At 49.1% G+C, this 20,424-nt stretch overlaps 1 protein-coding gene across 21 annotated transcripts in view; it reads left to right on the top strand.

The window, feature by feature from the left end:
* The window catches only part of kmt2d (lysine (K)-specific methyltransferase 2D), a 306,604-nt gene that overhangs the window by 84,261 nt on the left and 201,919 nt on the right, over nucleotides 1-20,424 (top strand). For all 21 annotated transcript variants that reach the window (XM_072493795.1, XM_072493792.1, XM_072493808.1 and 18 more), the window contains 5 exons: nucleotides 282-453; nucleotides 1,068-1,182; nucleotides 5,172-5,359; nucleotides 6,026-6,177; nucleotides 19,243-19,350. In XM_072493795.1, coding sequence (XP_072349896.1) covers nucleotides 282-453; nucleotides 1,068-1,182; nucleotides 5,172-5,359; nucleotides 6,026-6,177; nucleotides 19,243-19,350 — 735 coding nt within the window. The remainder of the gene's footprint in view (nucleotides 1-281; nucleotides 454-1,067; nucleotides 1,183-5,171; nucleotides 5,360-6,025; nucleotides 6,178-19,242; nucleotides 19,351-20,424) is intronic.

Raw genomic sequence — 20,424 nt, forward strand, 5'->3', positions numbered from 1 at the left:
AGTAATTGGATACTCATAAATTTAAAAATAAAATATAAATAACTGGAGTTGTGACTCTAGCTCTGTACTGTTTAAGGCCTGTGATTGACTTGTTTAGGATATTTTCATCCATAGCAACCAGCAAGTCCTCCCTGCAGAGTAACACAACCTGTTAAAAAAGCTAACTAAATGAAATTTGTTAAAAAGTGATTCAACTGTGCAGGTTTCCAATCTCTCTGATTTGAAATTGGTCAGTAAATTGTTATAACAGAAGTCTTAACATATTACCAATTCCATTTTAGCAAAGGATGAGGCAAATTGTGGTGTGTGTGACGCTCCAGGGGATCTCTTGGATCTTCTTTTCTGCACCAGCTGTGGACTGCATTATCATGGTGCATGCCTGGAAATTGTCGTGACGCCGGTTAAACGTGCTGGTTGGCAGTGCCCCGAGTGCAAAGTATGCCAGACTTGCAGGTTTGTAACTGTTTCAGATAGACCCAATTTGCAATTAATAGTACACCATTGTCAAAGAGAGAGTGACCGAAGATGAAATCTGTGTAACCTGTTTTGCTATTAGAATATTAATAATTGCAGAGAAAATTGCAAATACGATGGCAGGTAGTCCATGTTCTCTTTCAAAATGTTTTATTGTGCTATCTTGTGCTGTAACTTGTATAGTTTTACTGTATCCATTGAAGGTTGGTGTGCTCTTTTATTTGTATAAATTTCTATTATACATTCATAAAATGTTGAGCACAGCAATGACAGCTTAGATTTAAGGTAATTGGCAAAAGTACCAGAGGCGATATGAAGGAAAACTTTTTCTGCAAGTTATTTGAATTTTAAATGTACTGCCTGACAGGGTGGTGGATGCGGATTAGTAGCAGCCTTCAAAGGGAAATTGGATAAATATTTGAAGGAGGTGAGAATTGCAGGGATATTGGGAAAGAACAGGGGAGTGGGATTAACTGGATTGTTCTTGGATAGAGAGTCGGCGCAGACTCTGACTGAGCGGCCTCATTCTGTATTGTATTATTCTATGATTGATGTAGACTAGGTTGTAATGTCTCCTATTGAATCTCATGCAGGCAGCCTGGTGCAGACACTATGATGCTTGTGTGTGATGCATGTGACAAGGGCTATCACACATTTTGTTTGAAACCAGCAATGGAATCACTGCCTACTGATAGCTGGAAATGCAAGGTGGGTGCTTGTATGTGTGTTCAATTAATGTCACTCAGCATCAGATATAGATGACATTACAGTGGTTTACATGATGTCATCAGTCTTTTATGTTTGGCACACCAGTGAATGAATAATACTCAAAGCCAAGCGTGTAAATGTTTTCTGTGTACAACAAATTCCACCGGGGTGGATCAGAGTTTGCAAACTTTTCTACAGTAGGCTTGCTTGCTTTGACCATCGTCAAGTTTGGGATGTGCTTCATTACTTTCTGGTTAAAATTATGCTGGTTTCTGTCCTTCGGCTTTGCTTGTTTCACCAATTCTTTTCACATGCTTATTTTCAAGAAGTTATTGCTGTTTCCCCCATAGAGATTTATTGTCCATAATTTGCTGGGGTGAGGAGAAAGAGTAAGGCCAACAATTTGATATCATAATGAGGCCATGTGTCAATCTCTTTCTCTCATTCTCTCTTTCTCTCTCTCTCTCTCTCTCTCTCTCTCTCTCTCTCTCTCTTTCCCCCCCCCCCCCCCCAACTTGCTTTTGTCAAGCATTTGCTGTCATGACCGCTCAAGGTGACAATTGCTTTGATGCTTCTGATCCCCAAGTTGACGGTGTTGTCGTAGAATATTCACATTGATTTCTGTGTTACTGTTGGACAATTCATTTACATGCAAGGATTGAATAGAATCCCTGCAGTGCAGAAGGAGGCCATTCGGCCCATCGGGTCTACACCGACCCTTCGAACGTGCACCCCGCCCTATCCCCGTAATCCTCTAACCTAACCTGCACATCCCGGGACACTGAGGGGCAATTTTTCAACATGGCCAACCCACCTAACCTGCACATCTTTGAATGAGCAAAAAAAGTTAGATTACCGGTTGTGGGTTTTGTTTTCCTTTCCTTTATGGCTGCAACTCAACGTTGTTATAAAAATTGCCGTCCTCCTTACCTGCCCTACTAGTCCCTTTGTTCTTTTATCTGACCGTGTGCAGACATTTATTTCTATGTGCATCATCTCAGTCTTTTTGATTAAAATATTTTTATTAAGGTATTTGAAAGTTTTTATATCAATAACAATGACATAACATGGTATAATAAACATTTCCTCCCCCATCCCAATATTCACACACCCTAACCATAAAACAACAATCCGGCCTTCTTTCCCCCCAGCCCCTTGGAATATTGCATCTGCGGACATTTTAATTTTCCCCGAGAAAGTCGACGAACGGCTGCCACCTCCGGGTGAACCCAACCGTTAACCCTCTTAAGGTGAACTTCATCTTCGTGAAACTGAGAAACCCAGCCATGTCACTAACCCAGGTCTCTACACTCGGGGGCTTCGAGTCCCTCCACAATAACAAGATCCGTCTCCGGGCTACCAGGGAGGCAAAGGCCAAGACGTCGGCCTCTTTCGCCATCTGAACTCCCGGATCTTCCGACACTCCAAAGATCGCTACCTCCGGACTCTGAACCACCCGTGTTTTTAGCACCGTGGACATTGCCTTAGCAAAATCCTGCCAAAACCCTCTCATCTTCGGGCATGCCCAAAACATGTGGACATGATTTGCTGGGCTTCCTGCGCACCTCGCACACCTGTCCTCTACCCCGAAAAACTTGCTCATCCTAGCCACTGTCATGTGTGCCCGGTGGACTACCTTAAATTGTATCAGGCTAAGCCTGGTACATGATGAGGATGTAGTAACCCTGCTTAGGGCATCCGCCCATAGACCCGCCTCTATCTCTCATCCTAGCTCGTCCTCCCACTTGCCCTTAAGCTCTTCCACCGGAGTTTCCTATGCCTTCGAAAGATCCTGGCAAATATCTGATACCTTCCCCTCTCCCACCCAGGTACTGGAGACTACTCTATCGTATATCCCCTGTGGCGGCAGCAGCGGAAAGGCCGGCACCTGCTTTCTCAGGAAGCCTCGCACCTGCAAATACCTAAACCCATTCCCTGCTGGCAATTCAAATTTATCCTCCAAGGCTTTCAAGCTGGGGAAGCTCCCGTCTATAAATAGATCCCCCATCCTTCCAATTCCTGCCTTTTGCCATCTCCGGAACCCACCATCCAGCCTACCCGGTACAAACCGATGATTATTATAAATCGGGTGCAAACCGACGCTCCCTCCACCAGAGCAAACAGTAACTGGGAGAGGGGGCACCCTTGCCTCGTCCCTCGGTGTAGTTTAAAATACTCCGACGTCAGCCGGTTCGTGTACACACTCGCTACTGGTGCCTGATAGAGCAACCGCACCCAGTTAATAAAGCCTTCACCAAACCCAAACCTTCCCAGCACCTCCCACAGGTAATTTCACGCCACCCGATCAAAAGCCTTCTCCGTATCCATCGCTACCACCGCCTCCTCGCCTTCAGAGGGCATCATAATAACATTGAGAAGCCTTTGAACATTGGCCTTGAGTTGCCTGCCCTTAACAAATCCTGTCTGGTCTTCCCCTATCACCCCCTGGACACAGTCCTCTATCCTTGTGGCCAGTATCTTGGCCATCAGTTTGGCATCCACATTCAGTAAATGTCTTCACCAGCAGTTGGCTCAGTGTTTCTGAAAACTTCTTATAGAATTCCACCGGGTAGCCGTCAGGCCCCGGGGCCTTGCCCGACTGCCCTCCAGCCACTCGATTATTTCCTCAATCTCAATTGGGGCTCCCAGCCCTTCCACCAGATCCTCATCTACCCTCGGAAACATCAACTGATCCAAAATCTGCCTCATCCCCTCCACCCCAGCCGGGGGTTCCGACTCATATAATTTATTATAAAAGTCCTTAAACACTTCATTCACCCCACTGGGTCCAGGACAGTATTCCCGCCTCTACTCTTTAGTTTCCCTATCTCCCTGGCCGCCTCCCTTTTCCTGAGCTGGCACGCTAACATTCTGCTTGCCTTTTCCCCGTACGCATAAATCGCCCCCCTTGCCTTCCTCAACTGTTCCATCGCTTTCCCTGTGGTCAACAGCCCAAACTCCGCCTGTAACCTCCACTGCTCCCTCAGTAGCCCCGCATCTGGGGCCTCCGAGTATCTCCTGTCCACCTGGAGTATCTCCTCCACTAACCTATCCCCCTCAACCTTTTCTCTGTGGGCCTGTATCGAGATTAATTCCCCTCTGACTACTGCCTTCAAAGCTTTCCAAACCGTCGCTGCAGAGACCTCCCCCGTATCATTTGTTTCCAGGCAGTTCTGGATGGACTTGTTAACCCGCCCACAGATCGCTTCGTCCGCTAGCAACCCCACATCCAGTCTCCACACTAACCCGTAGATCCACACAATGCAGGGCATGATCCGACACTACGATTGCCGAGTACTCCGTATCCACCACCCCCGGTTTTAGCGCCCTGCTCAGAACAAAAAAAGTCGATGCGAGAGTATACCTTGTGGACATGTGAGAAAAAAGAGAAAAAAAACTCCTTCGCCCTTGGCCGTGCAAACCTGCATCATCTAAGTCTTGTTGCCACCTCCTGTCAAAATAGCTGAGTAATCATGAGGATTCTGACATTTTCCTTGTTTGTTAATAACTTGGTGAAATGTTCCAGGTGAGCAGAGGAAAAAAGCCCTGGGTAATACCCACTTAGTTGTGGGGATTTTGGTTAAGGAATGGTGCATAGTGTGGGGAAAGGACAGAAAGGGAAGATAATTATTTTAAAACTTTTTAAAAATCCACTCCCTTGCTTTCTAAGATAATAATGTATGCACAGTAACCTACTACCATATGGTACATGGTAGGGGTTAAGGAAGAGGGGATAGACTCTCATTGATAGGATTTGTGGTTTCCGTTTCAGTCTGAAGCTTGAGGCACAGCCATGCAACATCTGAGAGTCCTATGCTGGGTTAGTTTGCAGTGCAACTTTGTGAAAATGTTCCATTGTTGATTTTCTAATATCTATGAAGCTGCACTGATAGCTGTTAAGTGGATAGAGGACTTAATTGGATAGAGGACTTAATTTGATGTCTCCAAGGTGCTTTGCAAGGCAGTTTACTTTTACTTTCCTTCTGCAGAACTGTCGCGTGTGCAGTGATTGTGGTTCAAGGTCTGCAGGGAAGCATCCAAATGCACAGTGGCATCAGAACTATTCAGTGTGTGAGAAATGTTACTGGCAAAGGAACAGGGACAGTGCCTTGTGCACAATATGTGGTAAAACAAATGGACAAACAGATGACACGTTAAACTGCCATATCTGCCAAAGGTAAGTAACTAATGCCATCAGTGATTATTTATCAGGTGTGGAAAAGGTATTGTGTTTAGCTCAGTTGGCTAGACAGCTGGTTTCATGATGCAGAGCAAGGCCAGCAGCGCGGGATCAATTCCCGTACCGGCTGAGGTTACTCATGAAGGTCCCGCCGTCTCAATCTTGCCCCTTGCCTGAGGTGTGATGATCCTCAGGTTAAATCACCACCAGTCAGCTGTCTTCCCTCAAAGGGGAAAGGAGCCTATGGTAATCTTGGGACTGTTGCTATGCTGACTACAGTTATGTTGTCGGTACCTCCCGGCCCCCCTTTCTCTCTCTCTCCACAAGTAGGCAATTAGCTCCTCCAGCTAGCTCCAGATGGAGTGTGCAAATCAGTCTTGGGTGACTCTTTGTTTCTCTCTCCACTCCCTTTAGGACAGAACCTGATGTTTTCCTTCTTGTTATGTTACCAGTGTTTGGAGTGAGTTTTAATATTTTCACCTAGCCTGCACATCTTTGGGTTGTGAGGGTGAGACCCACGCAGACACGGGGAGAATGTACAAACTTCACACAGGCCGGGACCGAACCTGGGTCCTTGGCGGCGTGAGGCAGCAGTGCTAACCAATGCGCCACAGCACTGCCCTGTAAAGTCACTTTTCATTGACTTGTTGTATTTATTCTCAGGTGGATCCATGCAGACTGTGGTCCTTCACCTCTCCATTTATCAGGGCAACCATACACATGTACAACGTGTAAAAACTCATCGCAAAGCGTAGGCCTCTCAGCTCCTGAGCACGTTGATGAAATGCGATTGAAACTTCGGTCAGTGGAATCAGGTATGGATTAATAGATATATTTGGTCGTTTCTGAAAAGTGTTTGGCACTGACACGGCAGCAGTGAAAATGTTCTTGCAGGTTAAATCATAAAGTATTCTATGCACGTTTAATTTGGGCATCCAAATCTTGTTACACTGCAGGCTTCTGAGCTAGTTGTAATAAAATGGTTTTTAGCTTTGGCTAATGGTGCCATAATCTGGATGAGCTTGGGCATTGTGACATTTTAATGCAGTGCCATGTTCTCCTGAATGTGCATTCAATTTTCCAAAATATATATTTGTATTAGATTTTTCAGGTTTTTTTTTTTTACAAATCACGCAACAGAAGAAAAAGAAGCAGTAAAAAATGCGAAACTGTTGCAGAACAGGAATTATTGCAAATATAGGAACAAACAAGACAGGATAAGTTTTGGACCACACACTTAAGGACCTAGTGCCTCCAGGTTAAATAATGGATTACAAATTGAGGGGAAATGAGGATACGGTCATATAGATCTGAAAGTATAACATTCATGGTGCACACTTTCATGTATTGCGAGGTCAAGACATACAATATATGCCATACAATATGGCTCATGAAAAGCCCAACAGGAGCAAGTCAGACAAGCTGGAACGTATAAATCTAAGATAGGGGTCCCACACTTTACGAAATGCATCAGACTTCGAACGGAGCACAGACATCAGAAATTCCATAGAAATACACTCCATGACTATTTTATGCCAGTTTTGAATTGAAGGATATTTGTCACTAATCTAGGAACATAGGATATTTTTACGAGCTACAAAAGTCAGGATGTTGTACAACCTTTTTTCATGAGTATTAATAATTGTCTTGTCTGGAACGCTCAGAATTAGAAACAAAGAATTAAATTCTAAGGCTCTGTCAAAGATCTTCTCCAGCTCTCTGACTACACCAGATCAATAGGATTGAAGATTAACACAGGCCCAAATACAATGTATACAATTGCTCTCGACTACCAGGCACTTGAAGTGCATCGGGGATATATCCGGATCAAACCTGTGTCTAAGACTAGGTGTAATGTGCAAATGGTGCAGTATCTTGAATTGAGTCTCTCTCATTTTATTGCAAACATAGATTTTATTGACTTATTCCCATAGACTACCCCATGTCTCATCAATGCTAATTTTCAAGTCTTTTTCCCAAGAATTCGGGGTACTCCATGTACTGACACAGGATGTTGTAGAACTTAATAACTGTTTAGGCTCCACAGAATTAGAGATTTTTTTCCTCTGGGGAAATGGACAAGTCAGTCTTAAAAGTCACCTTATTAAGGATAAAGCTGTAAATAATTTTTTAAAAAGGAATGTCTCGGGATGTCGGGCGGCATTGTAGCACAGTGATTAACACAGTTGCTTCACAGCTCCAGGGTCCCAGGTTCGATTCCCGGCTTGGGTCACTGTCTGTGCACAGTCTGCACATCCTCCCCGTGTGTGCGTGGGTTTCCTCCGGGTGCTCCATTTCCTCCCACAGTCCAAAGAAGTGCAGGTTATGTGGATTGGCCATGATAAATTGCCCTTAGTGTACAAATAGGTTAGGTTGGGTTACTGGGTTGCAGGGTGGAGGTGTGGGCTTGGGTGGGGTGCTCTTTCCGGGGGTCGGTGCAGACTCCTTCTGCACTGTAAATTCTATGTCAAATTGGCATTGCTGCTCAAAGGATGACCGGAAAGCATCTCCGAACATGTTTCTTAGCCTACAAATGTCTCTATCCCTCCATGTGTCAAATCCATGGTTCATAAGACCCGGTGAGATGTCTGGGCTGCCCTAGATGGGAGAGAGCAAGAAAGGCAGTTTAGGTCTCCCTTCTAATTGGCGGACCAATTTCCATGCTCTGAGTATTAACAATAATAGGATTATCACATTTTGAGTTGCCAGTCTTAATGTCGCATAAAATAACACGACCTTCAGAGGGTAAGCTGACTGGTCAGCCTCAATGTCGAGCCACATGGAGGCAGGGTCCTTCCTAACCCAGCCCTTTATGAACTTGATGTGAGAAGCCAGTTGATAACCGCCTAATGTTCGGGGCACCTAGCCCCTCTCTTAGCCCCTGGGAGCTGGAGCTTAGTAAACTTAAGGCGAGGCTTCTCCTTATTCCAGATAAACAAACTAATCATTCCATTAATCTCCTTAAATCTGTAGCTGACAATATTAGCAGCATCTGCAGAGGATATTGGCTGTGTAAGAAATAACCAGTCCCCCAGCATAGACCTTGTCTCCCATAATGTGGAGGGAATGACATCAGAAATGGAACTAATTGCATAGGCAAACTCAAACTCTACTAAGTAGGGAAGCATCAAACCGCCATGACCTAGACCACCGGAACTTCCAGGAAGACAAGGGCATGGTTAAAAATTACAGTGCTATGGTGGCGCAGTGGTTAGTACGGACCCGGGTTCGACCCCAGCCCTGGGTCACTGCCCATGTGCAGTTTGCACATTCTCCGCATGTCTGCGTGGGTCTCACCCCCACAACTAAAGATAATAGTAAAAATCGCTTATTGTCACAAGTAGGCTTCAATGAAGTTACTGTGAAAAGCCCCTCGTCGCCACATTCCGGCGCCTGTTCGGGGAGGCCAGTACGGGAATTGAACCCGCGCTGCATTCTGCATTACAAGCCAGCTGTTTAGCCCACTGTGCTAAACCAGCCCCTAATGTGCAGGGTAGGTTAATTGGCCACGCTAAATTGCCCCTTAATCGGAAAAAAGGAATTGGGTACTCTAAATTTATTTTTTAAAAAGGAAATTAACAGTGCTACCTATGGAACAGGAGGAGACCAAATGTAGGATCATCCTAGGCACAATAATCAATTCTTGTGTGACACTGATGGGGGACTGAGGAAAAAGTAAAACCTTTTATCCCTAGGGTGTGAAGTCCTCCATGCATCCAAATAACCCACCTCTTCACACACGGATGCCAGTGCTCTGACCCATAGGGGGGGGGGGGGCGAGGGTAGCTTGTTCATCAAAGAGTTCAGGTGACGGTTGAAGTCACCACCCACAAATGAATTGGCCAAGGCCAATTCTGCAAAGTCCAGAAAAGCCTCAGTGATAAACTCCAGGGAGTAATTCGGCAGGCCATTCACATTCATTATTGAAACAGCTTCCCTATGTACCAGCCCCATAACTATCACATACCTACCACGCTTATCCTTAACAGTTTTCAACCTTCAAGGGGACATTTTTGTTGATTCGGATTCCACCACCCCTACTACTCATTGAAAAAGAAACAAAGATCAGCCCCACCCACTCTCACCTCAATTTGAAGTGCTCCCTATCGTCTGAGTGAGTTTTCCGTAATAGGGCTATGTCCACTTTCTCCTTAGGAAAAAGAGAGGACCTTTTTCCTTTTGATGATGAAATTCCCCTTGCATTCCATGAGCAAAGTTGTTTATAATTAGTCATAACTATTGCATAGACCACCAGAAAAAGGGGAAGGTTGGATTTGTGTGCCACATTCGGGCCTGCGCCATGACACCCCTCCCCCATTTAGTTTGCACCAAAATGTCTCCAACATGTTCCTTTCATGGATATACCTGTCTGAACCTAAGCAGGATTTAGCCAACATCATAAAAGACCCCATTATAAGAGTAATACAAAAACATTGCAACCCCAAAAGCTCTAAAGTGACATTCCTCAGTCCTGCAAAAAGAAAATCCTCGCTCCTTTGTGGAGCCAGGTCCCACTGTGCCTTGCCATCTTCAGGTCCTTCTGCCGATCTTTAAAATTGTGGAAGCGAATAGTTATAGACCTGGAACGTTGATTGTCCTTTGGCTTCAAGGATAGGATGCGGGGCACCCTTTCCAGTTGGAAACACCCAGCCTTCATATGCAGCTCAAGAAAACATGGCAGCCAGTTGTGATGAATCTAAGAAATTGTCATATTTTATATTACTTTTGGCAGTAATGTTATTAAAATCTGGGGTAAAATGCATACAGACAGTATGACTGCTGGAGCTATGATTAAGGTGTCATAAAAGTGAGGTAATCATTCATTTGCAGCTGAAGTGTTCTGCTAATATATCTTGAGAGCCATTTACTTGTTTACAGACAGCTAGCTAATGGAATATTGTGTACGTGTGAAGGACCCCTGGGGTGTCAATAATTTATATGGTGTGTTCTGTTTGGTCCTGGCTAATCAAGTCAAGGGATATCTTGTAAGAAGAGACAAAATAATGCCTTATGCTTTGGATACAGATAATATAGTTAATGGGAGGAGCCAGGTCTGTCTGAAAAGGCAGTTAGTCCAAGAACACTCACCTGAACCCCCCCCCCCCCTTACAGAAAAAAGAAAAACAAAGAACACATAAATAAACATCTTACAACTACATCACGAATTCCCCCAATATACAACTCCCCCATTAAGCAATAATAAACACCGTAGTAAACATAGAGTACACCCCCCCACCCCATCCTCCCCCTGCCCTCTGGGTTGCTGCTGCTGCTGACCACCTCCTAACGCCCCGCTAGAAAGTCTAGGACCGCCTGAAGAACCTTTGCACAGACCCTCTCGGGGCAAATTTTACCCTCTCCAATTTAATGAACCCTCCCATGTCGCTGATTCAGGCTTCCACGCTCGGGGGCCTCGCATCCTTCCACTGTAGCAGAATCCTCCGCCGGGCTACCAGGGACGCAAAGGCCAGAATACCGGCCTATTTTGCCTCCTGCACTCCTGGCTCGTCCGATACCCCAAATAGTGCTAACCCCCAGCTCTGCTTAACCCGGGTGTTCACCACCATCGACATCATCCTCGCAATATCCCTCCAGAACCCATCCAGCGCCGGGCACGCCCAGAACATATGGGTATGATTTGCTGGGCTCCCCGAGCACCTCCCACACCTGTCTTCCACCCCAAAGAACCTGCTCAGCCTCGCCCCTGTCATATACGCTCTGTGAAGAACCTTAAATTGTATCCGGCAAGCCTGGCGCAAGAGGAGGAAGAATTAACCCTACCCAGGGCGTCCGCCCAAGTACCCTCGTCTATCTCTTCCCCAAGCTTCTCCTCCCCTTTAGCTCCTCCACCGAGGTCTCCTCCTCCTCCTCCTGCATTTCCTAGTAGATCGCCGAGACCCTGCCCTCTCCAACCCACACCCCCGAGAGCACCCTATCCTGGATTCTGAGTGCTGGAAGCAGTGGGAACTCCCTCAGCTGCCGTCTTACAAAACGCCCTTACCTGCATGTACCTGAAGGCATTTGCGGGGGGGGGGGGGGAGGAAGTCCTAGCATTTCCTCCAGCACCCCAAGGCTCGCAAACGTCCCATCTAAAAACAGGTCCCCCATCCTTCTAATTCCTGCCCTGTGCCAGCTCAGGAACCCTCCATCCATTCTCCCCGGGACGAACCGATGGTTCTCCCGGATCGGGGACCAAACCGAAGCCTCTACCTCACCCCTGTGGCGCCTCCACTGCCCCCAAATTTTCAAAGTCGCTGCCACCACGGGATTCGTGGTGTACCTAGTCGGCGGGAGCGGCAGCGGTGCTGTCACCAGCGCTCCCAAACTCGTGCCCACACAGGACGCCATCTCCAGCCTCTTCCACGCCGCCCCCACCCCTCCATTACCCACTTGCGTATCATCGCCACATTGGCAGCCCAGTAATACCCCCACAGATTAGGTAACGCTAACCACCCTCTGTCCCTACTCCGCTCCAGAAACACCCTTCTCACCCTCGGGTTTTTTTTTCGCCCACACGAATCCCATGATGCTCCTGCTGACCTGCTTAAAAAAGGCCTTGGGGATCAGGGTGGGGAGGCACAGGAATATAAAAAGGAACCTTGGGAGCACCGTCATCTTCACCGACTGTACCCTACCCGCCAGGGAGAGTGGCAGCATGTCCCACCTTTTAAACTCCTCCTCCATCTGCTCCACCAGCCTCGTCGAGTTGAGCTTGTGTAGGGCCCCCCAGCTCCTGGCCACCTGGATCCCCAGGTACCGAAAACTCCTTTCCGCCCTCTTCAGTGGAAGCTCGTCTATCCCCCTTCCCTGGTCCCCTGGGTGTACCACGAAGAGCTCACTCTTCCCCAAGTTGAGCTGATACCCGGAGAACTCCCTGAGGATCCGCATCACCTCCAGTATCTCCCCCCCCCCCCCCCCCCCCCCAAACTGGGTCCGCCACATACAGTAACCGGTCATCACCATACAACGAAACCCGGTGCGCCCCCCCACCACCACCACCGGACCAGCCCCCTCCAGTTCCTGTACTCCCTTAAAGCCATAGCCAAAGGCTCAATTGTCAATGCAAATAGCAAGGGGGATAGGGGGCACCCCTGCCTCGTTCCCCGGTACAGCTGAAAGTATTTCGACCTCCGATTCGTGGCCACACTCTCCACCGGGGCTTCGTAAAGTAGCCTCACCCAACTAATGAACCTCTCCCCAAACCTCCTCAACACTTCCCAGAGATACCCCCACTCCACCCTATCGAAGGCCTTCTCCGCGTCCATCGCCGCCACTATCTCCGCCTCCCCCTCCACTGTAGGCATCATGATTACGTTAAGGAGCCTCCGCACATTGGTATTCAGCTGCCTTCCCTCAAGAAAACCCGCCTGGTCCTCGTGAATCACCCCGGGACACAGTCCTCCATTCTGGTAGCCAACACCTTCGCTAACAGCTTCGCGTCCATGTTGAGGAGAGAGATTGGCCTATACGACCCACACTGTAACGGGTCCTTGTCCCGCTGCGAGATCAGCGCCCTGGACATCGTCGGGGGTAGGGCCCCTCCTCCCTCGCCTCATTGAAAGTCCTCACTAATATAGGGCCCAGCAGGTCCATGTACTTCCGGTAAAAGCCCACCGTGAACCCATCTGGCCCCGGTGCCTTCCCCGCCTGCATACTCCCCAGCCCCTTAGTCAGCTCCCCCAGCCCAACCCCCAAGCCCAGCCACCTGCTCCTTCTCCACCCTCGGGAACCTCAGCCGATCCAAAAACCGACGCATCCCCCCATCTCCGTCGGGGGCTCAGACCTATACAGCCCCATCATCAAAGTCTCCAAATGCCCCATTTATTCCCACCGCACTCCGCACTGTGTTCCCCCCTTTATCCCTAACTCCCCCAATTTCCCTCGCTGCCTCCCGCTTCCGAAGCTGGTGTGCCAACATCTGGCTAGCCTTCTCCCCGTACTCGTACACCGCCCCTTGCGCTTTCCTCCACTGTACCTCTGCCTTCTTGGTGGTCAACAGGTCGAACTTGGCCTGGCTGCTTCGTCGCTCCTTGAGTAGTCCCTCCTCTGGGACCTCTGCATACCTCCTATCCACCCTTAAAATCTCCCCCACCAATCTCTCCCCCTCTCTCTCCTCTCCTTCTCCTTGTGGGCCCTAGTGGAGATTAGCTCTCCCCTAATCACCGCCTTCAGCGCCTCCCAGACCACCCCCACCTGCACCTCCCCATTATCATTAGCCTCTAGATAGCTTTCAATGCACCCACGGATCCGCCCGCTCACCACCTCATCCGCCAGCCCCCCCCCCCCCCCCCCCCCCCCCCCCCAATATTATCAAGCTCCCTGCCTCCAGGTCCGGAATCCGGCCCAACATGCGCCGCATAAATCCGGCATCGTCCCAATTCGGGGCATATACGTGCACTAATGCCACCCGCACCCCCTGCAGCTTACCACTCACCATCACATACCTACCTCCATTGTCTGCCACGATGTTCAGCGCCTCAAACAACACCCCCTTCCCCATCAAAATCGCCACCCCTCGATTCTTTGCGTCCAACCCAGAGTGGAAAACCTGCCCTACCCGCCCCTTTCTCAGCCTGACCTGATCTGCCACCCTCAAATACGTCTCCTGGAGCATAACCACATCTGCCTTCAGTCCCTCCAGGTGCGTGAACACACGGGCCCTCTTGACCGGCCCGTTCAGGCCTCTCATTCCAAGTTATCAGCCGGAGCAGGCCCCCCCCCCCCCGGCCGATTAGCCATCCCCTTTTCTAGGCCAGCCACGTGCCCGTGCCTCTCACACTCTCCATTCCCCCCAGCGGCAGACCACCGCCCCGACTCTCTCTCCAAACTCCAGATCACGTTTGGCCAATGCAGCAGCAACCCAGTCTCTCTCTCTCTCTGCCCCCCCCCCCCCCCTCCCCAGCTGCGTTGCCCCCCCCCCCCCCCCCCCACTAGCACCCCGTAAGTCAGCTGACTCCTGACCGCGGCCACTCCCGCCCCTCCATCGACCTCCCAGTGTGGTAGCCCCCCGCCCCCTTCCTTCCCTAGCATTGGAAAAAGCCCACGCTTTCCATCAGACCGGCCCCGCCCTCTCTGGCGCATCTCCTTTTTGCGGCCTAATCCCAGCTCCCCCACCTTGGGCCTCCCATCTCCCCTTCCCCCAACGGGGCCCGTCCTTCCAACCACCGATGCCCACACTCACAAAACCCCCACTTCGAACCAATTCACCCTACCCCACCTAGCACCCAAGGAAACAACACAGAATACAACATCCCCCAAACCACAGTAGCCCCCCGCGACCGCCCCTCACAACTGACGCTCAGTCCGTGTCCAACGTTTCGGCCTGAATAAAGGTCCCGCCTCCTTTGGCGTCTCAAAGTAATGGTGCCGGTCCTTAAACGTGACCCACAGTCGCGCCGGCTGCAGCATCCCGAATTTCACCCCCTTCCGATGCAGAATCTGCCTTAGTCCGATTGGACCCGTCCCTCTTCTTGGCCGTCTCTGCGCTCCAGTCCTGGTATATATGGACCTCTGCATTCTCCTACCTGCTGCTCTGCTCCTTCTTTGCCCATCTTAGGACACACTCCCTGTCCCCCAAGCGGTGGAACCGCACCAATACCACCCACGGTGGTTCGTTGGACTTGGGTCTCCTCACCAGGACTCGGTGGGCCCCATCCAGCTCCAGGGGCCTCGTTGATGGGCGCTGGTGCCTTCCCGTGTTCAGCATCGTGACCACATATGCTCCAGCATCCGACCCCTCCACTCCCTCCGGGAGACCCAGAATCCGCAGATTCTTCCTCCTCGACCGATTCTCCATGTCCTCTAACTTCTCCTGCCATTTCATATGCAGCGCCTCGTGCGCCTTCACCTTCACCGCCAGGCCCAATATCTCGTCCTCATTCTCCGAGGCCTTCTGCCGCACCTCCCGGATCGCCGCCCCTTGGGCCTTCTGGGTCTCGACCAGCTTGTCGATCAAAGCCTTCATCGGCTCCAGCAGCTCTGCTTGCAGTTCCGTGAAGCAGAGCTAGCTCTGCTTTCAGTTCCGTGAAGCAGCGATTCCTGCTGCTCTTGCGCTCACTGCGCCCACGCTGCCTGGTCTCCACCCGCCGCCATCTTGGCTTTCCTCCCTCGCACTTTTCCGCTGCACCAGAATTACTTTTTTCACCGCTCCACTCATGGTCCAATCTACACAGTGCCGGGGAAATCATACTGTCACCGTCCCACACTGGGAACCGTCGAACAAATGCTGCCGGGTGCCTCAAAAGAGCCCCAAAATCCGTTTCTGGCGGGAGCTGCCGAGCGTGCGACTTCGCTCAGCAAAGCCGCAACCGGAAGTCCAGTAACCTGGTTGTTAACTTTATTAATGAGTGATATTTGCCATATATTGGTTTGGTTAATTGAAATATAGTGACGGGTTTAGGGGGTAAGTTATGGTTTTCCCTTTTGCTTGAGAACTGTTGTAACTGTAAAGTTATTTCTTTGTTGCTAATGTGGTTAATTCTGTGTTAAAAGTTTGTCTTAACATAAAGGGAACCTATGGGTCAGTGTTATCACTCCTGTGGTGCAGAACATTTCCTCTCAGTTTTACAAATTGCAGGTGAGTGGGTTCTTGTCTGGGATCCTAACAGTTCTTGGAACTAAATTTCCTTGCCCTCCATTCCCTCAGGCAGACTGATGACTTGGATATTCTTTCTCTGACCCCAGTTCTCCAAATCTTCCAGGATTTGAAAGAGGGCACAGTGGTTAGCACTGCTGCCTCACAGCGCCAGGGGCCCGGGTTAGATTCCGGCCTTGGGTGACTGTCTGTGTGGCGTTTGTATAATCTCCCCGTGTCTACGTGGGTTTCCTCCTGGTGCTCCGGTTTCCTCCCACGGTCCAAAGATGTGCGGGTAGGTGGATTGGCCATGATCAATTTCCCCTTGATGTCCAGGGATGTGCAGGTTAGGTTATGGGGTTACGGGTGTAGCGAGGGGTGGTTGGGTGAGTGGATAGGGTTTGGTGCTGAGTCAATGGGCTGAATGGTCGTCTTCTGCACTGTAGGGATTCTATGATTCTACTATTTCTGACATGCCAGTTAGCTGGTTTTCCAAAGAATGAATACGAGCTTCAGCTGAAGAAGCAACATTTTTGACGTTCAGGATTCTTTCCTCTGTTAACCGAGCCTTTTATTGGTATTCTGCAACTTGGTCTCATGAGCACTCATGATCTCTAACATTCCACGTGAGTAATCTGATCGGGCTCCCACTCTCCCCTCACTCACTCTCACTCCCTCTCTCCCTCCACCAATAAAATATTTGACATTAAAAGTCTAATAGTGACCATGAAACCGTTGTCAATTGTCGTCATAACCCATCTGCTTCAACAAAGAAAATCTGCCATGCTTAGCTGCATGTGACTCCGGACCCACAACGATGTGGGAGACTCTGTTGTATTTAACCGCTACGAAAACACAAAAAAGGAATGAAACCGGATGGGCCACTCGGCATCGACCCAGGCACCGGAAACAATGGCAAACCCAGCCCTGTTGACTCTGCAAAGTCCTCCTTACTAACATCTGGGGGCTTGTGCCAAAGTTGGGAGAGCTGTCTCACAGACTTGCCAAGCAACAGCCTGACAGTCATACTCACAGAATCATGCTTTACAGATAACATCCCAGGCACCACTATGAATTTCCATGTCCCTCACCAAGAGTAGCTTGGTAGTACCACCACAGACCGAGCTGGCCAGGTCCTAAATGACATAGTTGCTAGACTGGGACTGCAGCAGGCGGTGAGGGAACCAACAAGAGGGGAAAGCATACTTGACCTCCTCCTCACCAACCTGCCTGCTGCAGATGCATCTGCCCATGACAGTATTGGTAGAAGTAATCAATATGCAGTTCCGTCCACATCGAGGATACCCTCCATTGTGTTGTGTGGCACTGCCACAGTGCTAAATGGGATAGACTTGGAACAGATCTAGCAACTCCAGACTGGGCATCCTTGAGGCTCTGTAGAGTAGCAGCAGAATTGTACTCCACCACAATCTGCAACCTCATGGCCCGGCTATTCCCACAGTCTACCATTACCACCAAGCCGGGGGATCAACCCTTGTTCGGTGAAAAGTGTAGGAGAGCATGCCAGGAGCAACACCAGTCATACTGAAAAATGAGGTGTCAACCTGGTGAAGGTATAACACTGAACTAATTTGTGTGCTAAACAGCATAAGCAGCAAGTAATAGACCGAGCTAAGTGATTCCATAACGAATGCATCAGATCTAAGCTCTGCAGTCCTGCCACATCCAGCCATGAATGGTGGTGGACAGTTAAATAGCCCAGTTAGAGTCATTCCTGGAACAAAGGATGATGGTTGTGGTGGTTGGCGTGCATCTTCTCCACTCCGAGGCATCACATCAGGAGTTCCTCAGGATAGTGTCCTAGGCCCACCATCTTCAGCTGTTTCATCAATGACCATCCTTCCATCATTAGGTCAGAAATGGGGATGTGCAGTCATCTGCAAACAATGTTCAGCGCCATTTGCAACTTCCCAGATAATGAAGCAGTCCATGTCCTTATGTAGCAAGACCTGGACAATGCTCAGTCTTGGGCTGACAAGTGGCAAGTTACGTTCGTGCCAGGCAATGACCTCCTCCTACAAGAAAGGATCTAACCATCGCCCCTTGACATTCAATAGCATTACCATCGCTGAATTCACCCACAGTCAATATCCTGGGAGTTAACATTGATTAGAAACTGAACTGACTGGCCATATTAACACGGACTACCAGAACAGGTCAACGGCGAGGACTGCAACGGCGAGTAACTCTCCACCTGACCCGTATGCCCTCCCCCCAAAAAAACCCAAAACCTTTCCACCATCTACAAGGCACAAGTCAGGAGTGTGATGGAATAGTCTCCACTTGCCTGGATGAGTGCAGCTCCAACAACACTCCAGAAGCTCAACACCACCCAGGACAAAGCAGCCCCGCTTGATTGCTCTCCCTTCCACAAAACATTCAAACCCTCCACCACTGATGAAGGATGTGTACATCTACAAGCTGCACTGCAGTAACTCTCCAAGGTTCCTGAGGCAGCAACTTCGAAACCCACGACCGCTATTTTCTCGAAGGACAAGAGCAGCAGGACCTGGGAGCCTCACTATCTGGAGGTTCCTCTCCGAGCCACTTGCCATCCTCACTTGGAAATATATCGCCATTCCTTTACTGTCACTGTGTTAAAATCTTGGCACTCCGTCCCTAACTGCACTGTGGGTGTACCTCCGCGTCTGGGACTGCAGCGGTTCAAGAAGGCAGCTCACCACCACCTTCTCAACGGCAGCTAGGGATGGGCAATAAATGCTGGCCGAACCAGCGACGCCCACATCCCGTAAATGAATTTTTAAAAAGTCTGCTTTGAGATCGCAAATATAGGCATACCACAGAGGCCATAAGGTGAATTCAGTACGGCTTCTCCAGTGGTGTTGCTAAGATCGGGAAATTAGTAATGTGAGGATCGAACTTGTGTCTGAATATTTATGGCAGTGCAAATTCATGCTTCAATGAGTCACACCGTTGTGTTCATAGTGTCTAAATCGAAGTACATTAAAAAAAAAAAAAAGTAAATTTAGAGTACTCAATTCATTTTTTCCAATTAAAGGGCAATTTAGCGTGACCAATCCACCTACCCTGCACACCTTTGGGTTGTGGGGGTGAAACCCACGCAGACACGGGGAGAATGTGCAAACTCCACACGGACAGTGACCCAGAGCCGGGATCGAACCTGGGACTTCGGCGCTGTGAGGCAGCAGTGCTAACCACTGTGCCACCGTGCTGCCAAATCGAAGTACAGTTGACGGCTGCTGAAGTTTGAGGATATTTTAAAATTGAATTATTTATAAAAAAAATGTTACTCCCTGTTGTGCAGAACAAATAAAAGAAAGTGAATGGACTGAAAGGCAGAGAAAGGACATGGAACCAGAAGAACAATTGACGAGTGAATGTGTTTCTGGAGACTCATTTCACAAACAGGAGGGTGAGAAATGCTTTTAAATTGGGGCGTTTATCAGTTTTAAGATATGCCTTGGACTTGCAACAATCTATTAATTTTTGATATCCTTTAATTTTCGAATGGCGTCAAAATCATCTGTATAAGTGAATTCTTTCCATTGGAAAAGATAAATCGTTATGATGTTTTACTGGTCAAAATATCAGTTTGACCTTTTCTTTTGTAAACTGTTGCAATCCTTGTTGTGATTGCACTTTCATAGCATTGGGTATGAAATTCTAGAATACTGATCCAGTGGCAATGGAAGAACGAGATGGAGTGTGACCTAGAATGGGTCCGAGCTTGCCTGCAATGTCTCTGATGCAGATTTAAAACCTGCTGTTGTGCACTGTACAGACCACCTGGGTGAAATGTTGGAGGGTGACCAATGCAGTGGAAACCACATCCCAGCAGGAGTCAAAACCTTCTTATACTTCCGGTGCCCATATCCCTCTATTCCCATCCAATCATGTATTTGTCAAGGTGCCCCTTAAAAGGGCGGCACGGTCGGGTGGCATGGTGGGGCAGTGGTTAGCATTGCTGCCTCACGGCGCCGAGCTTCCAGGTTCGATCCCGGCTCTGGGTCACTGTTCGTGTGGGGTTTGCACATTCTCCCCGTGTCTGTGTGGGTCTCGCCCCCACAACCCAAAGATGTGCAGGGTAGGTGGTTTGGTCACGCTAAATTGCCCATTAATTGGGGGGGGGGGGGGGGAGACGCCCCTTAAATGTCGCTATTGTACTTGCTTCCACCACCACCTCTGGCAGGGAGTTCCAGGCTCCCATTACCCTCACACATCTCTAAACTTTACCCTTCGCACCGTAAACCTAAGTCCCCTAGTAATTGACTCTTCCACTCTGGGGGGGGGGGGGGGGGGGGGGAAGCTTCTGACTTTCCACTCTGTCTATGTCCCTCATAATTTTGTAGACTTCTATCAGGTCGCCCCTCAACCTCCTTCGTTCCAGTGAGAACAAACCGAGTTTATTCAACCGCTCTTCATAGCTAATGTCCTCCATATCAGGCACCATCCTGGTAAATCTCTTCTGCACCCTCTCTAAAGCCTC

This window comes from Scyliorhinus torazame, chromosome X (genome assembly GCF_047496885.1).
Source record: "Scyliorhinus torazame isolate Kashiwa2021f chromosome X, sScyTor2.1, whole genome shotgun sequence".
In the NCBI taxonomy this organism is placed as follows: Eukaryota; Metazoa; Chordata; class Chondrichthyes; order Carcharhiniformes; family Scyliorhinidae; genus Scyliorhinus; species Scyliorhinus torazame.